The sequence below is a fragment of the Poecilia reticulata genome, linkage group LG17, assembly GCF_000633615.1.
Source record: "Poecilia reticulata strain Guanapo linkage group LG17, Guppy_female_1.0+MT, whole genome shotgun sequence".
NCBI classification, from domain to species: domain Eukaryota; kingdom Metazoa; phylum Chordata; class Actinopteri; order Cyprinodontiformes; family Poeciliidae; genus Poecilia; species Poecilia reticulata.
The window spans coordinates 10,888,093-10,908,849 of record NC_024347.1 but is presented as its reverse complement, the minus strand read 5'-3'; the positions used below and the strand labels follow the sequence as shown (position 1 = coordinate 10,908,849).

Sequence of the window (20,757 nt, the reverse complement as noted above, 5' to 3'; positions counted from 1 at the left end):
GATTATGAATACATTCACAGCTTTCACTTGACATTTAAAAATAACAGTGAATAAATTATCACTGGGAAAAAAAAAGTGATAATGTCCCCCTGAAGAGTGACAGCAGATGGGATGAAAGCAAATACATATTAATGCGAACACGTCATAGTCGGAGGTGGTTGCTGTTGGTTACCTGGCTCCGATGTAAAGCGTGCGGTTGACTTGGAGGACCGTTTGGATGTGCAGCTCCTGTCTCAGAGCGGAGCGATGGGCTCTGCCCAGGAACACGGGATATCTCCTCACCACTGCCGTCATTACATAGACATATAAAATGAGAGAGTGACATGCATAGCAAATGAAAATGCATGCGCCTGGCTCAAGGACTTCCTGAGGACTGTGGGCAGAATGAGCGCTTTCTTCGCTTCTATAGTTACCAGAAGTACACGGGCAGGCTGTAAAACACCTTCTTTAACCTTCACTTTAATAGTGTCTTCAATCATTCTTGATGGCTTTGTTAAGGCAAACACAGATAATAGGCAGAGAGGAAGGTGAAAGCATACTAAACACTCTTATCCTGTTTGTCTTTCTTGATGTGGTTGTTTCCTGCCACCCTATTACGCAGGTTCTTTACTTTTCTACTGCAAATAAAAAATGTCTTCGTCTCCTGTCTGCATCTTAAATAAACTAAATTACAGAAAYGCTGCGCATCTCAGGCAGTAAGACAGCGTTCAATTGAAGATCTCGTCAAGAAGTCGCTGACTCCAGRAGACAGATTAAATGTCTCTCTGGCCTTYGCAAGAGATTCATTGCCACATACCTTTTTCCAACTATATGGTCATGTGACAAATTAGTAYACCCTCCTACAGCCTAAAAGCTTTTAAAAACACATTTGGACTCATACATATTTAATATCAACATTGACAACAAAATGTAACATAATTTAACAACAAAAACTAAAGAAAACTAATACTRATACTTGTTTGACTCACTAAAATCAATCACAGACGTATCAATGATTAGAGCATTGATACCCTGTGCTACAGAAAGCACAGGGTTTTCTGTGCTACAGAAAACCCTGTGCTTTCTGTAGCACAGGGTAGTCTGTGATTGATTTTAGTGAGTCAAACAAGTATTAGTATTAGTTTTCTTTAGTTTTTGTTGTTAAATTATGTTACATTTTGTTGTCAATGTTGATATTAAATATATATGAGTCCAAAAATAAAGCTCTGTACCAGGATTGCTGGTTTAATATTCTTTAGACACATGAGTGTTAACCTGAATTAGTAGGACACAAGAATAGATGATGTGCTTGGCATAGACAAAATACAGACTTCAAGTTCACCCTGATAACATCCACAATGCTACCCATCTGTAAAAAAATCCTTGAGGAAAATCTAACATGACAGTAACTCAAAACATACCAGTGAATCCACAAATGAACCTTACCCTCACCGAGGAGATGTTGGGTGCCTTGAAGTGGTGTGTATATGCAAAAAAAACCCTCAGATATATCACTGATAAATATGAAGAGTGGGGCCAAGTTTTCTTTAGACTCATAAACAGCGAATACAAGAAAGCTATTTTACCCAAAGCAGATATTAGAGTGTGGAGTGTCCTAACTTTTCATCAGCTAGAAAACGCACTGTTTTTTACACAGTCTGTCAAATGAGTAAAAATTGTCATTTTTTTGTTATTTATTTTTCTCTTCTAAAGATGAACATCAATATATGACCACTTATTAATAAAGAAAAAAAATAAAGAGTGATCCTAATTTTATTAGTTCCTTGAATCACTAATGTTTTCACACTCTCTCTTAGTTATGGGTCTTCAATTAGGAAAATCAACCCTTTTACATGAATATGAATCTAACATGCTACCATATACAGAGGGAGTGGATTTTCGTCATTTATCTGTATGCCTGAGCAGTTCTACACCGGCTCCTCACCAAGACTGATCCTTGACCTCCGATTTCCACATCCTCCACAGAGCCATTCGTCAATGCCGCACATACTCTCATGCACTCAGACACTCTCCCCCCTCCCCACCGCATGCAGAGGGGAAGGACANCAAATATTAGTATTAGTTTTCTTTAGTTTTTGTTGTTAAATTATGTTACATTTTGTTGTCAATGTTGATATTAAATATATATGAGTCCAAAAATAAAGCTCTGTACCAGGATTGCTGGTTTAATATTCTTTAGACACATGAGTGTTAACCTGAATTAGTAGGACACAAGAATAGATGATGTGCTTGGCATAGACAAAATACAGACTTCAAGTTCACCCTGATAACATCCACAATGCTACCCATCTGTAAGAAAATCCTTGAGGAAAATCTAACATGACAGTAACTCAAAACATACCAGTGAATCCACAACTGAACCTTACCCTCACCGAGGAGATGTTGGGTGCCTTGAAGTGGTGTGTATATGCAAAAAAACCCTCAAATATATCACTGATAAATATGAAGAGTGGGGCCAAGCTTTCTTTAGACTCATAAACACCGAATACAAGAAAGCTATTTTACCCAAAGCAGATATTAGAGTGTGGAGTGTCCTAACTTTTCATCAGCTAGAAAACGCACTGTTTTTTACACAGTCTGTCAAATGAGTAAAAATTGTCATTTTTTTGTTATTTATTTTTCTCTTCTAAAGATGAACATCAATATATGACCACTTATTAATAAAGAAAAAAATAAAAAAGTGATCCTAATTTTATTAGTTCCTTGAATCACTAATGTTTTCACACTCTCTCTTAGTTATGGGTCTTCAATTAGGAAAATCAACCCTTTTACATGAATATGAATCTAACATGCTACCATATACAGAGGGAGTGGATTTTCGTCATTTATCTGTATGCCTGAGCAGTTCTACACCGGCTCCTCACCAAGACTGATCCTTGACCTCCGATTTCCACATCCTCCACAGAGCCATTCRTCAATGCCGCACATACTCTCATGCACTCAGACACTCTCCCCCCTYCCCACCGCATGCAGAGGGGAAGGACACATACCCTCTACAGGGACGTAGCTGAGTGGACCTGGCTCCTCTGGGAATGAGCCATCAGCCAGCTGAAGCAGCAGGAGAAGAAGCGCTAGGGGAGGAGCCACTGTTGCCATGGCAGCAGCACACATGCACTGTTAATGAAGAGAGAGAGAGAGAGAGAGAGAGAGAGAGAGAGAGACATTTTTCATTTTGTGCTACTGTGCAAAGTATGTCATGTGTGCATGCGTAAGAGTGTGTGTGCATGTGTGCATGTCATTGTAGTGACACGTTAGATTTTTCAGAACAGAAGGGTTGTCCAAAAAGTCTCTGCTTGTCTGCACATTTGTGCACGCATGTTGCAGCTACTTCCCATTAAACAATTTGACTTACGGAGACATTAAGACAACCGAATAATGGTCTGAGTTCACTCAGCAGGGTTAGCGTTTCCAAAAAAACAAAACAAAACAAACAAAAAAAAAACACACAGGCAAGAAAAAGGAGGAAAGAGATGTACACAAAATCTATGTAAAAGAACAACTTTTAAATKAATACAACAAAGTTATAGTGAGCTGGGGGTTAAAAATGTTAATGTTTTTATTAATGTATTTGCAGATTGAAAAGTAAGGCTCAGGAAAGCAATGAAAACTCACTGGAATTAAAATTTTGCCAAATGTATGTATCTGATATTTCAATTGACTTCTTTGATGTCATTCAAATTGACTAAAATGTTGACAAATAGCACATCTCTGCAAAAGATTAAAATCACTGAACATTGCTTTAGAAYTGCTGTGTTCTTTGGTCTTTATGATGATTTCCTCTAACCAATCTTGGAGGCTTTCGCAGGGAAGCTGTATTTAAACTGAAAATAAAATACACACAGGTGAACTTTCCTTTGGGTAATAAAAAAAAAAAGAAGAACCGTGAATCTATTTTTATCCATTTCATGATTATACAGTGCTTTATGATGGGGCATGACAAAAAACACAAAAATATGCAATAAAATGTATGGTTGTAGTGGGACAAAATGTGAAAATGTTCAAAGATCATYAGTCCAAGTTCTAAAAAAATTAAGATCAAAAACAAAAAAAAACACCAAGATGCACCTAGAGACCACACATTTCTGATTAAGATTTGAGGGGAATTAATGCAGTATTTGTAAATATAGTTTATCGAGAATTTCATCAATGCACCAAAAGATGCAGTGACATTTTTGGCAGTCAAAATGACCACAAAAACTGTACATGGATTTTAAACAAAAACAAACTCTACAAAGTTTCCCCAGAATCTGCTATATCACACAAACTAGCACTGCAGATTATTATTGCCAGACATAAACTTCAAAGGCGTTTGAACATGGAAGCTTTCCTGCATTTTCAGAACCCCAAAGCATCGCTTTTATAGCTTCTTTCATGTGGAAAAAAGCAAAGAGGAGATGCTGAGAGGCAAAAATAAGACAAAAATGAGTGGAGTGCAGAAGGTGGAGCACTAGGATATTTTCATCTAAAGAAAATATCCTGGAAAATGTAAAGTTCGAAGAAACATAAATGAAAGGAAATGTTTTYAAAGATGTGGGCAATATCRGTGCTACTGCAATCAAATCAAACTGTGAGCCATGTTCCATGATTTTCCCAACCCCCGCTTATTTCCTGTCATCCTCCATCTCTCTACCTGCATCACCCAACCTCCTCCCTGCATTTCTTTTTCTATCTCACACACACACACACACACATTCAAACTCACGACTGTTTTCAGCGACAGAGCACCAGGTAGATGTGTTTGTTGCTAAGGTGATTACTGCTATTTGAAGCACACAGATGCCTGCAGATGCAGCAGCCATACACTCGCACACATGAGCGCAGTCACCTGTGCTGCCAGCAACACAGATTTCCCGTAACGTTGACTGACAAGCTGTTTGTAGACATCAGCAAGGTGATGAGGGCCGGAGACTATACTCAGGGGGCACTTCAAAGGAAATTGTAGCCTGGAGATTGCAGGTTTGACATAAGCTTCCTCATCTGTTTCCTCCTCCTCCTGCTCCTCCTCAGAAGCATCAGAGGAGCCCTGAAGGGGAGGTGGGGGATTTGTTTCATGTTAGTCTCCACTGGGATTCCCTGGACTAGGACTGACAAGGTTTCCAGGTCAGCCTCATTTCATTATGGCCATTTCAAATCAAATTCTGTAAGTCTGAGTTGAGTAAAGAAAGGTAACAAGAGTTAAACGAAGAATAACTCTTCATTTTGTCTAGCTTAACCGTATTAATTATTTCCACTCTGCGCTGCAGTCTGTAAATAAATAAAAAATAATCACCTAAATGTTACATAAGTGCTATGAGTTTATACCTTTTATTTAAATATGATGTTGTGAAGTAGTTATTATTGTTACAATTATTGACACACCTAATAGCTCCTATAAAATAGATGTAAAACTAAAGCATGTTAGATATCCACCAGTGCATTTGCATAGAGAATGACTCAAAGGTTTTGTCTCACAACAGCCAAAACAAAAGAGATCAAWCGTGAACTTTGGGAGAACACAGCAAGTTACCAAACGCTCCATATAAATGGCAACGAGACTGGAACTACTAACGGGGCAGTATTATGTAAAATCAACTTTTTTTTTAGCATTATATTATGTTATGAAGTTATTCCCTTATTAAAAACATCTGCTGTCTTTATTCTTTCATGCATGTCTGAGAACTCCTTTAATCTYCCATTGCAACCATTCAGCTATGCAACATGCAATCGCTGCCTTTGAGGATGAAGCTCCTCCTCGGACATGAAGTTTCCAATCTTCCGAGCTTCCGCATTACAGATCGCACTTCTTTCATGATTCCAGCCACTTAGCTCCTTCAGACTAGCCTGCAGCAATTAGTAARCACCTGGTGAAACTGCAAATCTGCTGAGCTCTTTATGTGAGCTACTTCTCAGTGAAGCGCTGGTAAAAACTGTTGTCAAAGGGTTAATAAAGCAGCGGTGTTGTTGTGACTTCCTGAAGATGGACTTTGGAAAAAGTTTTTAAAGAGACACAAGTCCAATTTCAAGACGTTAAATTATGAAGTCAAATTTTTTTTAATGTCATATTTAACATAGAAAGCATTTTTGTTACAACTGAAGGTGACATAGTTACTTGACTGTGCTGTAAAATGATACTATGTGTTTCTAAAATACATAATGCTGCCCACGTAAAAACAATTCCACAGCACAAATAATCTCTCAAGGATTTCCAACAGCTGCAATGGAATGGCGACCTGTCCAGGGTGCACCCCGCCTCACGACCTTTGACCGCTGTTGATAGGCACCAGCACCCGTCGCGACCCTGCAATGTGCTGGATAATGGATGGATGGATTTCCAACACACCTGAGCTAAAGAGAAAGCTATTTTTAAGAAGAAAAACAAAGGTTTTTCTTCCCTATCAGACCAAAGAAAGACTTCCTCATAAGCTCTAAATGAACTTTTACATGAGGACGATAGCTAGCAGAACTATATTTATACAGTAATAATCCCTGTTGAAAGGCAGTGAACGATCAGCTGCTAATATTGTCTGAATATTGTTTGGATGTCTGTGCGATAATCCGTAGATTTGTAACTCACTGTTTACACCGCAGTGTTTGCATCTCCGTCTATATTATATTATCAGTTGCCATGTTGTAATGTGCAGAGAAACATTGTTCTGTATTCAAGTTGTGCAGCTCCTGACATATTGGAAAGACCAGACACCACAACATGTCACTAAGGAAAAATTTCTTTATCCTCATAAGTAATGAGATGCCATCCAGAAAATACATTAAAGTTTGTGGTTGGTGTGACAAAATATGACAAAGTTCAAGGGGAGTGAATAATTTTGCAAAGTATTAACAGCAGGATAAAGTAGTAAAATTATGGGATGCATGCTCACTTGGAATTACCTGATCAAAGAAATCTGTACATGCTAACACAGTCTTGCACCAGACCACACAGAAGAAATGCAGTCAAAATATGTTTTACAAGTWAAAAAAAATGCTTTCCTAAATCATAATTAAATGCTTTCCAAGAGCTGTGATATACTGGGATATATACAGTCATTGTCAGAGTTCAGGGACTGCCTCAGGGTGTCCAAGCCGGACGCATCCGGTAAACCTCCAAAGGGAAGCGACCAAGAAGGCAATCTAATCAAAACGATGAAAAAACTCAGCTGACTCCTTTCAAAGTCAGGAGGCAGTGGATCTACTCTGAGCTTCCCCATTTCTTAGGCTGAGCCCAGTCGGAGTACAGAGGAAGCTCATTTCAGCTGAACGTACCCAGAATCTTCATATCTCATTATTGCAGGTGAGCTAAGAGCTGCACGCACATTGCTGCAAACAAGCCCTGAGCATGTTTCTGTAATAAAACTCTGTATTTCTGAAATTAAATATTTATTGTATGACATGAAAGTTAAAATATTTAATAAGTTCATTGGGAGAACCAAATATCACTATTTATTTATTTTTTATGGACTAAAGAGGATTAAAGGTAGAAGGTGTAACAGCAAAAAAGCATTARACTACAAATGATTCACAGCAGTAAATTAGTCCCCTGAATGGATAAACCTGAGATTTGGCAGTAAATAAGTAGCCAGCATGATGTTCATAGTATTGAAAAAACATTGAGTAAAAAATATCATTTTATGGTASCATTACAACACTTTTAAAGTAATGTGATGCAATATACCTATATTTCATTAAAAAATATGTATCAATGCAGTTAAAATAATATTGCTATTTGATTTTTATTTTAATACCCTAATAATCTAAATACGAACTTTCCTTTGTCAAATTCCTTTTAAGACAGTTAGACATGTCTTTATTTATTTATTTATTTTGGCAAAAGTTTTAAACTTGATTGTAAGAAACATACATTAATAGCAAGAAGTAGTGTTGTGTTAAAAAAAAATCTGAAGAGCTTCTTCTGATCTAAAATGAAATGGAAACTGCAAATGCAAAATACAAAAATCCTTCAGTCAATAGTCTCCTCATTAGAGCATCAATTGATTCAAGTTATTGATCTATAAGATAAACCAAGAGATCTGGGCCAAGGCCAACTTATTGAGACTCTGCTCCTGGCCAAGACCAAGATAAAATTTTTAAAACGTCTGGCCAGAGCTTTTGGCTTCAGGTAATCAAAGTGCTCTTGAGTTTTCCGCGCGGAGCCAACAAGCAGCAGAGACGAAGATAAAAGACACAAATAGTTTCAATAAGAGAAAATAATAATAATAATATAAAAAAAACAGAGGAACAGAGATAACTGCAACAGACTCGCAGCTCATCAAGCTATAAAAACAGGCAGCGACAGGACGAGTATCAGGATCTATCKGGGAAGGACGCGACGAGCCAGAGGAGAGAGGACGGGCTGCTGTGTCAGATCATGTTGGTGTGATAACATTTAATACTGTGACATCAACGCTGTTGTTACCGGGTGCATGTAATGATCTCGACAGCCTCACGGTGTAATCTGTCCTCATCAGGCAACCAATTAGCAAATCACCTGCTAACACCCACGTAATTAGCCAATCAGCAGGTCACCCAAACAGGGAAACACACCTGCTTTCACCWACTATCAATTTTTAGCTACTTTTGCTCATCTGGCAGCACAGTCGTATCGTGTCGTTCTGATGATTTTCCTCTGCAGCGATCCCACTCATCTGCCAGGAACGGAAACGGGAACGAGGACSGGGAGGGGTTGTCAGCAATTTGCAGAAAAGATACCTATCTAATAAATATCCATTTAATATTTACTGACGAGCCCATTTTGAAATGCATCACTGAGCTTAAGTGTATATTGAACATGCCCATCTCTGCACGGAGCATCTGAACTATTAAAGCTGCTGAGCAGGATCAATACGCTCTCGCAGTGCCAAACAGAAGCAGAATAAAGAGCAGCATCCATAACCACACGGAGAAGCATTTACTGATCGCAAGGAAAACACTGAGGCATGGATACTGGAGGCCTGAGCAGCAGTACAACACTGATCACCAGACTCAGCCAATCAAAAGAAAGCGTAGCTGTCCAGGGCCTTAACCTGTGCAGCACCGAGCTACTGCGCAGCTATTAATTAATTTGCGAGCAGGCCTATTAATCTGCTTCTTAGCATGACAAACACGCGAAACCCAAACACGACTCTTCTCTACGTTGGCATCTCTGCGTTTGACTTGCATTTCCTAATCCTGATTGCTATTAGGTCCACAGACCGACGCTTTCTCTCAGTCTGTTTGGCTGCGGCAGCCGCTTCACTCTGTGCCTTTGTTACCGTAGAAACCAATAGCAAAGCAAGGCTGAGATGTTCTGTTGCAGCAGATGCAAACGTGAGCAGGGTGGGTCCGCCCTCTACATCGCAAGCACACATGTGAGCTTGCAAACACAGAAAGAAAACAACCGTGTGTCCACCAAAGCCTTCGCCCAAACGCATTTAATTTATTCGAGTGCAAATGGATACATGCTTCGAGATAAGAGGTACATGCAAGAAGGTGGGGGTCTCATGCTGCAAAGGAGGGGGATGGGGCAGTTGCAGGCATTTCGCCTCCATAATTATGCCAGCGCTGGCAAGATATATAAGGTAGCTCGGATGGGCTCAATATGGGTCAATGACAAAATCTCACTTAAAAGCAGAAATCCAGTTTCACAAGCGAAGTATATTTTCTTACGACATAATCTGTGTCACGCAGATTTTTTGTCATTGTTTGCATAGCATGTAAAAAAAATTTAAAATGTACAAACCACAATTTAGAATAAAATACTTTATTGTCCCTACAGGGAAAAAATTGTCACAGACTCCAMGATGCTGCATTATGTTGCATAATAGCTGCTGCTCTAAAGGCAATAAATATACTAAATATACATGCAATTCAGTTTAGAATCAACAAAACCCAAAGATATCGCACACCTTCCATGCCTCAACCTAAATTTGGTTCAAAATTATGATGGAGGTGAGATTCAAAGGAGTATGTAACATTGTTCAAATTAGTTTTTGGGATTCTGTACCTTCTGCCAGAGGGCAAGAGCTCACATTCCACAAACAGAATGTGGGATGGATCCAACAATACCATCCGTTTCTGCATATCAYAATAATATCAAGTAATTATGAAGACACTGCTCCAAAAAGCTTTGACAAAGATAGTTTAACAAAGTAGAAACTATGTTTAAATTGTAAACTGGRAACTGGTTTGACACACACTCACCACTCACTTGATTAGGTACACCATGCCTTCAACTGCTATTATTATCGGTGGCGTAATTGTCAGCGGCAAATCCATAATGTGAATCTCATTTTCCACCACATACATCATCCCTTATACTTTGTTCTCGTTTGGTCCTCGGGGACAGAATGCAGGTTAAAGCCCGGAATAAAACAGGTTGGCCTGAGGGTRGAAACACAGACACGGGCTAAACTGGGAGAAGTGGGTCACCTTGACTCTTCACAACTCCACCCGTTTTGAGCAAAGTCATTAATAGACTTAAAACTACTACAAATGAAAGCGGCATGCAGAGTCTGTATATTTCTGTGGTTCAAATGTYTCGGAATCTACCAGAGACACAACCAAACTAYCAAGACGGCTTGTTGAAGGGCTGAACGACTGCATCTGTCCAAATCAACACTACCTTTGTYGAGCTGGAAGACTCTGCCTTGAGGTAAAAACACAGTCTAGCTCATAAAATATGCAGATAGCAACACTTTATTGAAACAAAAATAGCAGGCATCACTCACAAATTGCCTGGATTCCGTGCTAAAAATACAGGCTATGTCCAGTAAAAGACCGAGTCGTCTATGGGGATGTGTTACAACATAACCTCCGTGTTGCTGCTTCTGTTACTCACGTAATACAAAATAAAACCTATGAATCATCGCACAAAAAGAGAAAGCCGAAAAAGGGAGATTGGTCAGGAGCAATCATATTAACATATGCTAAGTTTTTGCTTTAGCAACTGTGGTGCAAGTACCATTGTTGGTGTTTTTTTAGTAGATACTCAGAATCAATTCTGATATCACAAACAGACAAAAAGATGAGTTGTGTAAGCACAACGGGTTCTAGCCTCAAACCGATAAGACTTGGAAAAAACAGCACAGTACAGATTATATCAGGAAGTTGGAGTGCTACCTGAAGTAAGCATTCATGAACCTGGAAAAAGAGTCKGTGTCTGCTGCCATGCTCAACATCAGGCGAACTTTTGTTTGACAATAAAATGTGGCAACATTTGAACACTGCATCAATGTATTAGCCATWTAAGATTATGCAGTAAGCATGATGCCACAAAATAAAAATACCACGGTTAAACATTATTTCAACAAACTTTTAAACAAATATATTTAATACAATGTAATTTCAAAGAAAATGCAACAATTGTTYACATTTCTGCTATAAATAATACAACACATTGACTGCTATAGATATGATTCTGAGGTTGAAGAGGTTTCTTTCTTGTTCTTTTAATTGTGRCAGAAATTCTTAAGCGAATGACGAATTTCTTATTTAGCCRTTTTCAAGGGCTTAGTTTGCAGAATAAACATTTGTGTCATTTTTCTTGTTGCAAAGCCACAAGAAACAAGCAATAAGCCAGCATCTCTGATAGGCTRGGGTTAGGRCTAGCAATGAAAAATAACCAAAACTACTGCTTAAATGACTATCATTTGTGCATTATGTCTCAAWAACAGTAACGCAAACAAACGSAAGTCAATCATAAAACACAATTGAAAAACATGGTAACTTCTGGAGGTATGCAAGSTGCTTGTGTGCACGCATAKAGCAAAAAGCGGAGGAACAACGGCATCAAGTCTTTATCTTATCACAGTGAAGTTCATATTCCCTCAAGAGGGCTACCTGTCTCCTAAGAACTACTCTAATCAGAGTTAAGGGGATCTGTCTTCTGCAGTTAAATATCCCAAAATACTATTCAATCTACAGGGTCATTTATATGCTAATGCAGAGATTACTTTTGCATACACGTTTGACACTGCAGTGTGCTGTTGGAGAAGAAAAATAATAATAAGAAAACAAATTCGGCGAGACTGAAGAAGGATGAGTGGAGGATGAAAGAGGAGGGGAAAGGAAGAGGAGAGATGAAGGCAGGGAGAGCAGAGAGAAGACACTGGGAGGAAGGAGGAGAGCAATTCCCCCGGGTAGGTACCATAGGTAATTAAAATAAGATGGACATAGCTGGAGTCTTGCCAAAGAGAGCTCCAGCTCTCTTCAGACTTCTTCCCCAGTCAGACCCTTCTGCCTAAAGCCAAAGAGCTGCAAGTGACACGCAAACAATAAACGCTGAATGAACAGACAGCTCAGAAATGTAACAGCCCCAGCAAAAGGAATTTGGGCAACAAAATAGGTAATGTATTCATTTTCGCAACTGCAGTAAAACAACAATTCACAGACACTCAGACACCGCATGTGCTCACACACGCGCACGCACAGATATCCACACACAGAGACTTATACAGTGCTGTGCAAAGCTGCAGCAAGGGCAAACGTTGCTAACCAGAGTTTGACTGCAGTAAGCACATATACATTCACTGCACAGCTCCGAGCTGGAAGCGAGCACATGAGTATGCGGCGCACACATTCAGGCACACACAATCAGCACAGAGTCAAACACACACACACWCTCCAGCAGCAGCATGTACAGCAGCGGTGAGGATGCAGTCTAATTACACAACAGTGACACCTATGAATCTGACCGGCTTTTATGGTGTCGATACTCTTTTTTTTTTTGGTCAGTCAGTATTAATGATGCACTTTGCTCTGTGGACGGCAGATCGGCTCAAATTCAGAACAAAGAGGATTGTCTGATTATATAAAATCAGATTCACCTTTTTGGAAAATAAATTCTGATTTCGGGCAAAATTATCAGTGGGGTGAGGGTGTGTGCAGGGGGCTGGGGGGGTTATTTTGCAGTTTGCTTTTTTTTAGTTCACTGACTGGAACCAAAATTCTGCATACCTTTCATTTTTCTACCTCTGGGTTTTAAATTCTGCATGGCATCCGTAGCCATCTACGTGGATTCTCTGGTGCTAGTAAAGAAAGAGCCTGAAGCCCATATTCTTGTCACGCTGTTCTTTGTGTGCTCTGATCTCTAAGGGTAAATATAGCTCTTTTGGCAGGAGCCTGCTAAGAGGATCATAGCTCACAATAGGTGGTCTAAACACAACAGCAAACGAAATGGCAAAGAACTCGCTTATAGGCTGATGTGCGCACATCCACAAGGYGCACGCCCGCTCCGACACAYGCTACTGCAGCACGAACACCAAAATATGCAGCGACAGATACAACGCCTTCCCTCTGAGAGGCTTCTCTTTTCCTTGTAGGTATAATTGTGTTGTGGCTATGCTTTGCTTCTTCCCTCACAGTTGTGACGGAGCCGCAGGTGAAAAGCCATAATTAAAGAAGAAAAGTTGTGTTTGTTGTGTGAGAAGGGTGGTTGCAGGAGAGAAGAGAAAGCTGAGAGACAGGAAAAAAAAAAACCCTTCATCAGACAGTAAAATCATCCCGAGGAGCTGGGACACAAAGGACTCGGATGCCTTTATCTCCTGACAGAAAAGTCTTCCAAATCCCTCTGGCTAAGCTGCCATAACTAAAGCCCGTGCTTGGAACAGGTGCCAGGTGAATTGGTTGAACAACAAAAGTAGCAAAATTAGACAAGATAGACCGAGCTCCAAAGAGACGTATAAACTCTCATTTATTGTGGGCAAAAAAGGGAGAAAAAAAAGCCAAGCGCCTTGGCAGTGGCATTTGAGAAAAGGTTACCTGGTAAATTGCTTATCTTGTTTGTGTGTGTGAGCGCTATAGGTGTGAGTGCAAAGACTTGGGACTAGATGGGCACTCTGCCCCACTGCAATTATTTTTGCTACAACTAAGAAAGCACAAAATGCAGGAGATCAAAGTGTCTCTCTCTCTTAACTGAATTGAAACAGCTGTGAAATCACTAACAATCCAATTAGCAGCCAGTTAGATGGGCGGAGCGGTTACTCGGATAGACGCGCGCTCGTTTGTAGGGAGAAACTCGCAACGATCCTGGTTCGCAACAAGCAACTTCACGTCACGCATTCGGAAACAACTTACATGTGCGTAGGCTGGGAATCGACACAGACAGAGATCACTCGGTAAATAAGGGGGATTCCTGCACATTTTTAAAGACGCAATTCTACACTTTACCAAACTCCTTCCAAACGGTTTTCACGTGTATAATATCGATTCGCCCAAATATAACAACTGAAGTTCACAGTAACTTTAAGAACCGAATGCATGGATGTTTTGGAACAATGAGAGAGGGAATCCAGAGTGAATTTATTTAAGCAACTGTTTATTATTATATTATTATTATTATTATTATTATTATTATTATTATTATTATTATTATTATTATTTGCTTTCCATCCTTATCCAGACCTGAAGAAATGCCGTATTTAGATCAGATTCCCGTTTCTGGACTACAAAGGAGCCCTGTAAATATCTCTGAACTCCCAGATGAGGCCTGTCTCAGAGGAGCTGTGAAGATGATGCAGTGGACAGAGCAGATGGTAAGACGAACACACATGATAGCGCGGGTATAATGTGCTGAGACCACACAGTGGATGCTTCAAATGGAGCTGCACCTCAGGAAAGAATCAGTGTGAGCAGAGACTCATAAAGCTAAAGATATATGGCCACTGTAAAACGCTCGAGGGGCTTTTACATTGGAAATAGCCGCAAGTAGGTATTACAGTGTTTAGGAAGCTGACATAATCCACATGCTGCATTCACTTTAGCCTCCTGAAAATCATTTATCTTAACCTGAATTTCTAACAGCGTAAAGGTCTCAGAGTGCACTATCTTTTATCTGTCTTTGTTCTGTTAAAAACATCTGGAGGGAAATTCATAAATTTTTTATTTTTTATTTTTTTACAGCAGCAAAAAAAAGAGGTTTGCATGAAGAGGCTCATATTATCTACAACTGGAATTGGATTCTGTWGATAAATACTGTCCAGGTTACAGGATTCGTGACCCTCGGGGGCTCCTAAATGTTGAAAAATGGCTCCCTGAGGTCTCTGAGTCAAAGACCGTGTTGGAGCAAGTGACCTTGCAGAAGCCCACCTTCWTAAATCCATCAGATGTGTTGCAGCCCCTGAGGTCTGCGCCCCAAAGAATCCGGCTAAGCCTTACCTCCAGATGAACAGCGTGCGGTGAAATTCGAGACACTTAATGAAACCGCTTTCAGCAAAAGAAACATTTGCTCAAATCTCTTCAAGATTAAACGAGTAAGAAAATCTGTTTGTGTTACGAATGAGAAAGATGGCTACATTTAGTGTGGGTGTGGAGGCATGTTGAAAGTAACTTAAAGTACTGTAACAGTACGGATTAATAATGAGTCTCATGATATTTTCATGGTATGACAACCTTGAGGTGAAATACCACTGTAGCACCATGTTCATACGAATATATGCGCCATAGTTTAAGTTTTTTTATATGAAGCAGAAAAATAATCTGGCGTTGACATTATATTAATATTCAAACATTTATTCACAAATCCATCCAATATATTAGAATATTACTTACTGACTTACATGAAGCATGATGTATAGATTAATTAGACACAGGTGGAAATTTGAAAGCCTTCATTTTTGTTAATTATGGTACTTTTTCCATTTACAGGTAATAAAACAAGACATTTAAAATTAGAATATCACATCAGACCATAACAAAAAACAAATAAAGCCGAAAYGTGGGATAAGCGAAACGTATGTTCACTACCTGCTTAAGGTGTGTTTTTCTCAAAAAAGTGCTTTTAATCTGACAAACGCGACTCGTTGGATCGCGTTTTAAATTCACTGAAWGTGACCGCATTAATATTTAATTTGCAAACTGCAGCATTTGTGCACGATATCTTACATGTTTGTTGTTTTTGCTTTAACGAAAGCATAATAAGCTGCTATTGATTAGATAATTAATTGGACTATTTGCTCCTGTAGCCAACTTGCAGTCAGCTCCTTTACAGACTTGCCAGTGATAGTTTTAAAATAGTGCAATAAATGATAAGCAGTGCAGTGCTTTAATCTCCGAGCAATGACTTTAAGTGGGKTTTTTTGCCACTGGAAACAGACAGATTTGTCTTTCTTGTAAGTAAGGGAAAAGAGCAGTAACCTTTTCACTGAAAGCTGACCTGCAGTGTGCAGCGATTGATGAGGGGGGAGGGGCAGAGCTGCTTGTGCTTATGGGGGACACTGATACTGGTTTCGTTTGAGACAATATGATAGAACATATCATAACCTATACAACATATGTGTGCAAACAGTAGTGTGTCGTCAGGGTAACAGACCCAGAAGGGAAACTCAAACGTCTCTTTCCTTCACAACRCTCTTCATTTCATTTTTCATTGATCCCAAAACGTTCCCAGCTCAGAAAAGAAACATACCATCAGGATCTGGATCAGGATCTGGAGGTTTTGAGGCGTCCCGATCAGATGCTCCAGATATCTAAAGTGATTCTTTTTGCTTTGGAGGAACAGAAGTTCTTCTCTGGGTTCTTTAACAACAAAGTATGGGTGTTTTTCTGACACGCATAAAAAGTGTATCATTGTAAAATATCTTTGGGGTCAGAAATAAAAAAAAAAGAATAAAAAAAAGAGTGCGGCTCAATTAGAGAAGCACTGCTTTAGCAGAGCCCGCATTCACRCAGTGTCACAATTCCCGTGTCAGACTTTTTTCTTTCTGTATACTTCTCTGGTAAAGTAAGGCAATTTGTTTCTCCTGACAGAGAGAGCTGTGAGGGCGTTAGGTAACCTTCCAGCGCCTTTTGCTTGTTTCACTCCATTTCAGACGCTGAAGCTCTCAGACTGCTGTCCTGTACTTTTATAGAAACATTCCCAAGACTTTGGTTTCGACATACTAATCTACTGCTTATTTACTCTCCGGGCTGAATTACCCCACAGTCCGATGAGATTTTATTTCTTTTTTTCTTTTTTCTAACCAAGACCTGAGATGGCCCTGTTCGAAGATTGAATGGAGAACCCGAAGGATCGATACAATTCAATAATGTCCYTGTGGGTATTTGTCTCAACCTGAGATTGCTTCACCCTGCAAGTGCCGCARCTCTATAGCTCCAAGTTTGTGACATTATTTTCCTAATTCAGATTTTAGATCCAGGCCTTGGACACATAGGCTGAATTTTCTCTTTGTTTTCCTTCAGCCTGGTACGTGGGCGTTTCTAGCTGTATGTTTGGGTGTTAGCTGCACTTTCAAAACGAGGGGTCGAAGGAAACAGGGGCTGCACCTGTTGTTCCCTGTGGCCGCTGTGTGGTGGGCTTAGCACCTGCTCGCACGGCTGTCTGTGTGGCTGTCTGTGTGGGCAACAGGGAAACCATTCACAGCCGCTCAGACGGCTGCCTGCAGCCCCTCTCCCTCGGTGCTGGTTCGCTCGGGGGTTTTCTGCGCCATCATTTCTTTTTCTGTATTTTTTTTTTTTTTTTACATTCGCTGCCGATCCCTGTGTGGCCTGCACACCCTGGTCGCTCTCTGCCACACTTTATCCTTTGTACGCTCGATCTGTCTGTCTGTGTTTCTGTCTCCCCGCATCCTCCCTCCCTCTCGCTCCTTTTTATTTCGTGATGCCAGACGTTTCTCTTTTCTTTTTTTTTTTTTGGAATATCAACAGTAACGCAAACATGAACACGCAGCAGCTGGGAGCTGTTACGGTCCCGCTGTTGAACTCAATGGCTTTTAGTATAAAAGACAAAGTTGTAGGAAGAAAAAAAAAATCCATACAGAGTAACAGCTAAATCACTTCAGTAAGAGCTGAATGTGAGCATTTCACCCAGACCAGAGAAGTAGGGAGCGTGTGGGTGACTASAGGCAATTTRGTTATTGTAGCTKTAAGACATTTTGGACAATGAGCATAATTCAAACTACTCTCGACTGCAGAGGCAGCTCTTTACATGAATGAGGGGGCTAGGCAAGACACCCCACAGCACCCAGATGTAACCAAGTGAAAACACATTTCTTCCTGCAACAAAGGTTAKTCTGCAAAAAAACAAAAAAGAGAAAACCATTCTTGAACAGAATGATATGTGAAACGAGTTTCATTCTGACATGTGCTGAAAGCCACTCAAAGAGAAAGATGTCATTACTGAAAATGCAGCACAGAAGCCCAGCTCACAGTTTGTAAATGCATTCAGGGGCAAAAACCCTGAGAAACACGCCCCGTGGTGTGTTGAAACTAAAATTCAAGTGTTTGCCCATAATGGTCGCTGGTGAACTTGAAGAACAAGAGAAGCTTGGAAGCTTGAAAACATCATGTCTACTGTGAAGTACAGTGGTGGCACCGTGATGTTATGTTGCTTTTTAAAAAAAATATTTTCTCAAACAATGTCTCAAAGAATCTCAGGTCACTCTAAAACAGTCCGGTTCAGGTTTGACCAGTCTCGATTAGATGATCAGCAGCAGGTCCAGAGAGTCAGATACCACCTTCGGCCAAGCCGGCTTCCGCGTGCGCAACACTAAATCCCCATCGACCGTACATGCAAATACAGAACGGAAAACTCGTTMAGAGGTGCAAATAGCAGATTAAGGGAGCAGCAGTGTACAGCTTTTACCTCCCGCGAATGCTGCAGCCTCAGAGCTTTTCTGTCTAGCTGCGTTTCACTCATAGAAGAACAAGCTAGAGCGACTTCTTCTGCTAACTTCTGCTAAATGTAGAAGGTATTCCTAGACCAAAGCTGCTGCATGTCTTCTTTGTCCTGTCAAAAATCCCAGTTGGTAGTGGCAGATGGCCCCTAGCACTGAGCCAGGTTCTGCTGGGGGCTTCTTCCAGTTACAAGGGAGTCTGTCCTTTGAGATGTCGCCGTGCGATTGCTGAGTATGAGTGATTACTGCAAAGCCAGAAGCATAAAGGACTTGATACATTTAAATGGGCTTCTTTTATGAAGGCAACATATTGACAACTGGCAGTATGAACCTGTTTCCGCAGCATGGTGGGATGTAATTTGAATGCATGCAGTTGTTTTGATTATTTATTTCCACAGAAAGATTGGATGTGTTTGTCATGTAAAGTGCCTTGAGATTACATTTGCTGTGACTTGGTGCTAAATAAATTCATACAAACTCATGGCGCCCCCGAGATCCTGGTTCCCTGGGTGATGAGCCACATTGACTCCATCTTTAAAAACAACTACTGCTCTCCCGATTTTTCTGAATATGTAGCTGCAGACCTTAAGGGGGGATGGTGGGGGGGTTGATTTTCAATAACTTAAAATGTATCATGACTCATTTATTCATATTTATTTCAACCTTTTTTTCCAACTATGATTTATCCCGTGGATTTCTGCCGCCTGCCCTACCCCTCTGCTGTGCTRTGTGTGTGACTAATGACATAATCAATTGCCTTTATGGCTTCCAAATCATCACATCTGACCTTTTTCTGTTGTTAACATAAAACCTTGACCATGCACTTTATAAGACGTCATCAATTTACCCAGCGGGGACAATAAAACACAACACATGAAGGTGACAAGGCTCGTTTAGATCAAGACCCATGATCCAAAAGGGAATTATGATCCAAATAGGATTTGTGATCAGGCTTGGTGCTCATCTCTATAATCCTATTTTGCATGACAAAAATATTACAAAAGCCCACACAGTTACAGTCAGTGTGCAACACGTGAAAGAGCCAACGACGTGCAAACAAAAGGCGTGCACAAAATATGTTAATATCACAGCAAACTTGCAGCAGACACAAAGACCAACTCGAGCCCACCAGGGTCCAGACGGTGCCGGAGACGGACCTATTTGTTTACTTGGAGATTATTCAAATGCACCATCGCTTAGCCACTAATAAAAACTGCGCACTTACACCTGATCACCCCYCCTCCCCCCCACTTCCCACCTACCCACCTACATACCACCCCGTCCTCCTCGTCTAAGCGTCTCTCAATCCCACCATTTGGCACACTCACCGCACCAGATGGCCAGGTATGGGGAGGCTGGAGCAGGTGCCAACCCGCCCTCTCTGTCGGTCTTGTTTCCCCTCAGTAGAGAAAAGGGTGACGGCTGCAGCAGCTCTCCTGGTATCCAAGGCTCTCTGGAATAACGCTCCTCAGCCGCACCTCACCTGCCTCTTCCCTCTACGACTCCGGCGCGTCGCCGAGGCATCACCGTTTATACGGAGCGCGTCCAAAACGCCCAGGCAACTACAAATCGTTTTGTTTTTGTTTTTTTTTTCTCCCCGCTCTATCTCTCTCTCTCTCTCTCACTCTAGAGAGTAAGTCTTTTTTTTCTTCTTTTCTTCAATGCGTAAACAGCGACTTACTGACTGTATCTATAGTCCAGATCCGTTTTCTTTCCCGGCAGCCTTGTTCCAGACCCTATGATGTATAAAAAAAATAAAACCACCAAACCCCGCAATGAAGTCCGCTTGTCAGGGAGGGACCAGCACCGGGTACGGCTTTGAAATCACTGGTCAGCAGAATGTAATCCCCTTTGTAAATTTACAGTGGCGAGGTGAAACGTCCAGCGCAGAGCAGGCACGGTGACAACAGGGGCCCATAATTCACACCCCCTGAAACAGAGTCCTGCAGTGGATCAATGATGAATGGAGGAGCACCGTCTCTCTCTCTCTCTCTCTCTCTCTCTCTGCTTCTCTTTCTTTCTCTCTCTCTCTTTCTCTCTCTGTCTCTCTCTCTCTTCATCTCTCGCTCTCTCAAACACATTTTGTGGTAAGCTGTTATTGAGTTTGATAATATTAACAAAAGTGAGGTAAAGGGATTAAATAAAAGCTTCAAGGGGAAAACCAATAACGCATTCATTAACAGGCAACATTTTTCTT

At 40.7% G+C, this 20,757-nt stretch overlaps 1 protein-coding gene and 1 long non-coding RNA gene across 2 annotated transcripts in view; one reads left to right on the top strand and one right to left on the bottom strand.

The window, feature by feature from the left end:
- LOC103479272 (semaphorin-6B-like) overlaps window positions 1-20,541 on the bottom strand; it is a 38,870-nt gene extending 18,329 nt beyond the window's left edge. Inside the window, exons 1-3 of the mRNA XM_008433624.2 lie at window positions 19,889-20,541; window positions 2,991-3,114; window positions 173-284 (exon numbers count right to left, since the gene is read on the bottom strand). Coding sequence (XP_008431846.1) covers window positions 173-284; window positions 2,991-3,111 — 233 coding nt within the window. The 5' untranslated portion in view covers window positions 3,112-3,114; window positions 19,889-20,541. The remainder of the gene's footprint in view (window positions 1-172; window positions 285-2,990; window positions 3,115-19,888) is intronic.
- Window positions 12,704-19,878, top strand: LOC103479271 (uncharacterized). The gene is made up of 3 exons (XR_535930.2): window positions 12,704-13,267; window positions 14,351-14,483; window positions 14,851-19,878. It is a non-coding gene; the product is annotated as an uncharacterized LOC103479271 (long non-coding RNA).
- Window positions 20,542-20,757: the final 216 nt, after the last annotated feature.